The following is a 6,488-nucleotide window of genomic DNA, read 5'->3' as shown; positions in this document are numbered from 1 at the left end:
GGTTGTCATACGAGGAGAGGTTGAAATGTCTCACATTGTTTTCTCTTGAAAAAAGAAGAGATAGGGGGAATCTGTTTGAGGTGTTTAAGATTGTAAAAGGGAATTGATAGTGTTGATGCATCATCTTTTTCTATACTTAACAGTGAGAATAGTAGGACTAGGGAACACAAATATACATTTTGGCAGGGTAGGAATCATCTTCAGCTAAGACAATTTTATTTTTTTAACAGAGCGATTGGCCTTTGGAATAGGTTGCCTTTGGCTGTTGTGGAGGCAGTAAATTTAAATGAGTTTAAGAAAAAGCTTGATAAGTATATGGATGATAAGGGTTAGCTTTAAGATTTTTTTAAATTTATCTATTTATTTATTAATAGTTTTATTTAGTTTAGAGGATGGAACAGCTGAGATGGACCAATAGATTCCATGTTGTTCCAAAATATTATGTTATGTTATAAATATTACAGTTGATAAATACAAAAATATTGAATAATAAGGAGCCAAAAAATACTAATCCCAGTAAAAGATATCACACAGCAAAAACTTTCTATACAGCTGAGATGGTGAAACTGTACAGTTGAATAAATGTTGCAAAAAATTTTACTAACTACAAAATTTGTAGAAAATTTCTTCAGACTGATAACTTGTACTGATAAAATAAGTTATTCACAATCACTACTTTCCAATTTCCAAACATTATTATGTAGGTAAGAAGCTTAACACACCTTCTTCAACTGAGACAGTAAAACTGTGTAAATAACCAGTCAATCCCTGCAAGCATCCAGACACAATGCTTCTCTCTAGTTTCCGTGTTTTGGAGGTCATCTATTCAAAAGTAAACACAAAGGATTGCGGCTACATCAGCCATGCGTTCCAAGTTTTATAAGGAAACAAAGTTTTTGTTTTAAAAGAAAACAAGATATCCTACTAAACAAACAACTGGTAACATCACGAAGCAAAAAGTTATATGGTTCAGAAGACCTGAATAAAAGCATGTACCCTTTTGAAGTGAAGTCAACAAAATATAACATAAACATGCATATGAATCGATATTTACAGTTGTTCTCCCATCTGTCTTGTTTAAACAAATACACATTTTCTGACAAGAACCTTATAACTAGCAATAACTTGCTTAACACAAACTGGTTTCTAAAAGCAATTGATTCAAATCAGCAAATTAAATTGATAACGTAGAATTTTCACCATTAAATGTACAATTCATAATTTCATGCTAACCAAATATGGTGTCCAGGACCATTATGATTTTTTGGTTGAAAAAAAAAATACAAAACAGAAAACAACAAATACAGTGCCACTTTTTGTAATAATTATGAAAACAGGCAATAAATACACACTATTAAGGTGCATCTCACCTCACTGTAAGATGTATGCATTAGAACAATTGTAATATTAAAGAAACAGTACAATATCAGCAAGACAAAGACAATTATAAATTTTATGTCATAGTGTCTCTTGAATCATCAGGGAACTTTATTTTCAAAAATATGCTGAAATTCAAAATAAACATAAGACAACATAACTATTTATAACCGTTATCAATACGTTTCTGAAATTGACTTTATTAACTTGTGAACGTTTTATTCAAGGATACATGAATACATGATACGAACTTTCAGTGCGTTTTCAATAAAATATGTTGAGATGACTTTATTCAACATATTGAAATTTTTCAAAGTGGTTGCAACTGGAAGAATATTTTTAAACATGTTTGAATAAAAAACAATTATAAGAGTACAAAATGAAACCAGGAAACTGCAAAAGAAGCCAACTAAAAGTTTTTAAGCATGTAATGCATTTTCTCTGAGCTCGTTTAACAATCATCAAAGAAATATTAAGTGTAGTACAACATTAAACCCATCTCTCTAATTTGTAATCATTTTACAACAGAAAGTACAAATATTTTATAATGAACTGCTACACTTTAAGAGTAATTAAACATTTTCTTTAATGAAGAAACTGCTCGGAAACTTTGCAAAAACAAAACTAATCTTTCCGTCTCTCGGCTCAATTGTTTATTAACCCAACAAACTACATGTAATACCTTATGACCCACCAGTGTTTATTAACCCAACAAACTACATGTAATACCTTATGACCCACCAGTGTTTATTAACCCAACAAACTACATGTAATACCTTATGACCCACCAGTGTTTATTAACCCAACAAACTACATGTAATACCTTATGACTCACCAGTGTTTATTAACCCAACAAACTACATGTAATACCTTATGACCCACCAGCCATGAACTGCTCTTCCTCAGAATTATATTTAAGCTTGAATGTTTTTGTTTTGTTTTGTGTGTGTGTGTGCTTATATGTCAAAAGAGGAATGTTAGTCACATGTCTTTTATTAGACAGAAATGGAGAGAGGTCTAGAAAAAGAGTTAATTATCATTTCCTGTAGGTAAAAGTTTAACTTCACAACAGTCACTGTTTTCGAGTACTCTAGAATATAACCAATTACAGAAAGTTGGCAACACTGTATATTTTCAAAAGTTATCGAGTATCATGTATAATATAAATATAATTTATACAGTAAACATACATGAATACACACCATAAGATCAATCTTAAAGGTTTACCTGCTGTTTCAGCTCATTCAAATATAAATCACACAGCTTCTCAGAGTAAGAGATCATGTATTCTGGGTAATATTCAGATAATGATCCAAGCAGACAGAGAATTCCTTGCTTCACTAAAATCATAAATGTAACATTTCAGTAGCAATACTTAAGAAAAAATAACATGAATAAAAGACAAGTTTAAATGTATAACAAACTTAATATTTTTTTTTAAAACGTTTGTTAGTAGATACAGATAAACAGCTTCCTTGTATACTTCTTGATCAGAATGTTTCCTGTTGACTTAAACCTCTTCCACAAAAACAATTTACATGTTGCAACTTTTACATTGTATCTGACTATAAAAAATTAGTATTTTAATATATAAATACACAACTTACAAGATCTTTGGCAAGATTATTAGATGGTGTTTCAACCAGAATTAACACTTAAAGCTTGTCAGTACCAAAATTAAAGCAATTACTTAATTTGTAAAAAAATAAAAATTTCACCAAAATATAATATACTTAAAAAAATTTAATCCAACCTGTTCACCCATGAACATTTAAATTTGAGATATGAGTATACTCCCACACCATAATGGCCACTAAACTGAGATGTAAATCAATTAGAATATTATACACAGGATAATCATAATGTTTCCAGGCATGCCAATATTTGTTTGTAATAGGATAAAAGTTTCCAAAAACATTAACATAGTTGTAACTTAATACCTATTTGTAAAAAAAAAAAGAGCTATAATTTAACTATTTAATTTTTGAGGATTGCTTTCTTTATTCTTCGTGGTTTGATTAATGACAGTCCATCCTGACGTGTATTATGAAGTGTACCTGTAGGAGGTAATTTTGATGCTTGAATCAGTTGCATAAACATCTTTTTAACAAGGTCCGGAATGTCAAAGTCTTGCACTTGGGATGTTCCACGGCAAGTCTCCAAAATCTAGAGTATAAATATTAGATTATTTGGTTTCATTTTCCATAACTTCAAAATACACATTTTTAATACAGTTTTATAAAAAAAACAGTGTGATAACCCAAAACTCCATTAACTATAACCTTTTTATTCTTGTTATTTTATAAGGTCTTGATTTTGGTCACTTATACTTTTTTTTTATTTTAATTGTTGAGATTGTAAATCACTCAAGCTATTAAACAAACCCACCTATCTCTCCTCTGAAATTTATTCCAATTAATGAGCTTTCAAAAAACTTTTAAGTGAGAAATAAGTGGCATTGTTGTTTAAAACACAAAATCAACAGTTTGTAGAAATTCAAGAGTGCATTACATTCTACCTGTTTAACAACTAGAAACTGATTTTGCAATTCAGCACACTACTCTAAGGTTCATTTGCTTTGTACACAGGGTCAAATTAAATTACACAGCATGTTAGACTGTCTGACAATTTGAAATCTAACAAAAATGGGGGGCAGAAGGCTTGTGGCATGCATAAAGAAAAAATGTGCATATAGAGGGCAGCACTAGACGAGAATAGCTAATCTTGTAAGTGGAAGGAATGGGGGGCAGAAGGCTTGTGGCATGCATAAAGAAAAATGTGCATATAGAGGGCAGCACTAGACGAGAATAGCTAATCTTGTGAAAGGAGGGAAGTACCGTATGGGAAATATTATATTAGAGTAATATTTTATATAATAGTAATAAAGATTATCTAGGATGTTTTGAAACATTTGCTAAATTTAGCATGTTCGTTCAAGAAAATTAGTTGAGTTGTAGCCTAAACAAGAGAAAAGCATCAAAGATGTCAAAATTGTGACTAAATATCAAACATGAAGCTTGCTCTTTAATTGGTTTGATATTTTATATTAATTTGAATTCTACATTTTGTAATATATACTTTGTTCCAGTGATCTAACAATTTCCTGCATATTGAATTGTTTAAGGACTTAATGCTGATTAAAAAATTTGCAGCAAAAAAATTAATTAAAAAGTACAAGTTTTCCACCTTATCTTGAATAATTTAAATATCTACAATCATAATTAAAAGCTTATATTCTAAGTGGTCTACATATTTATGAAACACAAATGAAGAATTAACAAAAATTACCTTTGCCACACAAACAAGAGCACCACTTCTAACTCGAGCAAATTGATCACGCAAAAAGACTGAAAAACAAGCATCCTAGGAGAGTAAACATTCATAATTACTGAAAATAACTGTTGTTTAGGATTACGGAAAACACTAAACTAATGAATAATCAAAAACAAGAATAGACAGCTTTGTGTTATATACAAGAGCAAATATGAAAATTTAAAATTATAATAATAAATATGCATACTTTTTCAACTCATACTAATAATGTGAATAAAAGAATTATTATTACATATACATATTCAAAACTGTGTGCAGCAATGTAAAACGTTCAGTAAAGTTGCCAATTATAGATACTTAATTATTTTCAGGAACACACACAAACAATATATTTATTGTGAAACCTTACCTTGATCCTGACTCCATATGAGACAGCTTTTTTCTTGACATTATCAAGCAACTTTGGAAGAAAATCTAGAATCTCCAATTTTCCATTTTGAAACTACACATACAAATATAATCAATTATTTATGATATACATTTCTTAATACATTTGTAACATTTAGATCCATCATTTGCGTTGGCCTTAACAATATAAAGAACTCAAGAATAGTGTACGAGGTCAAATAATCTTATGAGAACCAAGACATAAAAGTCTTCTGATAACAGTATTAAGCAAACTGTCTCAAAATCAAATATAGTTATTCAAAACACTGCTTTATGCATGTGTGGCATCTTAAAAATTCACTCTTTATAAAGATTTGGTGGAAAAGTCAATAAACCTGGTTAACATTTTAGTGAATGTGTGATATATTTCATGTTTTAAAAAGCAACAGACAGGGAAGTGTTTTTTTTTTATATAAAACAAAACTTTCAACACAAGAAGTGTAAATCCTTCACTCATTTTCTGTTCTATACAAACCAAAGTCTTGAAGCGGAAGTATTTAATAATCAGATCAGCTGAAAATTAAATACAAATCAATCTTTCCTTACTTGTTTCTGATAAATGAAATAAGAGAGATTATGTAAATTGGATTTTTCTGTATGTGCTTAAACATAAACATCACTATTTTTTGTACTTCCAATGTCATTTTATCATACTGCTCTAAAGTCTTACTGTATGGATCATTACAACAGGAAACATAAGTATTTTAGGGTTTTGTCCTCTTAATTTCATTTCCAAATGATAACATCGAACCATTTGGTTGACCTACACTATCCCAATTTGAGTTGGGCAAATAAATGGCAGATGGGCTTTAATTATAATAAATGCAAGATAATGCATGTGGGTTATCATAATTTGAATTATAAGTATAATTTCAATGGGATAACCTTAATAATGTTATGAAGGATCTTGGTGTAAGTCTCTAAAGCTCATCCAAGCAGTGTGCTGTTGCCAGTGGTAGGGCAAATAGGATTTTAGGTTGTATCTGCAGAAATATTGAATACAAGTCTAAAGAGGTTATACTTTCATTGTATAGGTCACTGGTTAGGCCGCATTTGGAGTATTGTGTTCAGTTTTGGGCTCCTTACCTTAGAAAAGACATTGAATTGTTGGAAAGGATTCAGAGACGGATTACTAAAATGATGCCTGGGATGGAGGGGTTGTCACAAGAGGAGAGGCTGAAATCTTTCAAGTTGTTTTCTCTTGAAAAAAGAAGAGTTAGGTGGGATCTGATTGAGGTGTTTAAGATTGTAGAAAGAATTGATAGTGTTGATGTATCATCTTTTTTATATTTAACAATGAGAATAGTAAGACTAGAGGACACAAATATAAATTTTGGCAACGTAGGAATCATCTTCAGCTAAGACAGTTTTATTTTTCTAACAGGGTGGTT

At 30.3% G+C, this 6,488-nt stretch overlaps 1 protein-coding gene across 1 annotated transcript in view; it reads right to left on the bottom strand.

The window, feature by feature from the left end:
• The window catches only part of LOC106463453 (DNA-dependent protein kinase catalytic subunit-like), a 169,878-nt gene that overhangs the window by 158,453 nt on the left and 4,937 nt on the right, over nt 1-6,488 (bottom strand). Inside the window, exons 3-7 of the mRNA XM_022390945.1 lie at nt 5,060-5,152; nt 4,666-4,740; nt 3,435-3,543; nt 2,605-2,717; nt 723-822 (exon numbers count right to left, since the gene is read on the bottom strand). Coding sequence (XP_022246653.1) covers nt 723-822; nt 2,605-2,717; nt 3,435-3,543; nt 4,666-4,740; nt 5,060-5,152 — 490 coding nt within the window. The remainder of the gene's footprint in view (nt 1-722; nt 823-2,604; nt 2,718-3,434; nt 3,544-4,665; nt 4,741-5,059; nt 5,153-6,488) is intronic.

Source organism: Limulus polyphemus, unplaced genomic scaffold (assembly GCF_000517525.1).
Source record: "Limulus polyphemus unplaced genomic scaffold, Limulus_polyphemus-2.1.2 Scaffold1412, whole genome shotgun sequence".
NCBI classification, from domain to species: domain Eukaryota; kingdom Metazoa; phylum Arthropoda; class Merostomata; order Xiphosura; family Limulidae; genus Limulus; species Limulus polyphemus.
The sequence above is the reverse complement of the archived record's forward strand: the minus strand, read 5'-3'. Positions and strand labels throughout refer to the sequence as shown.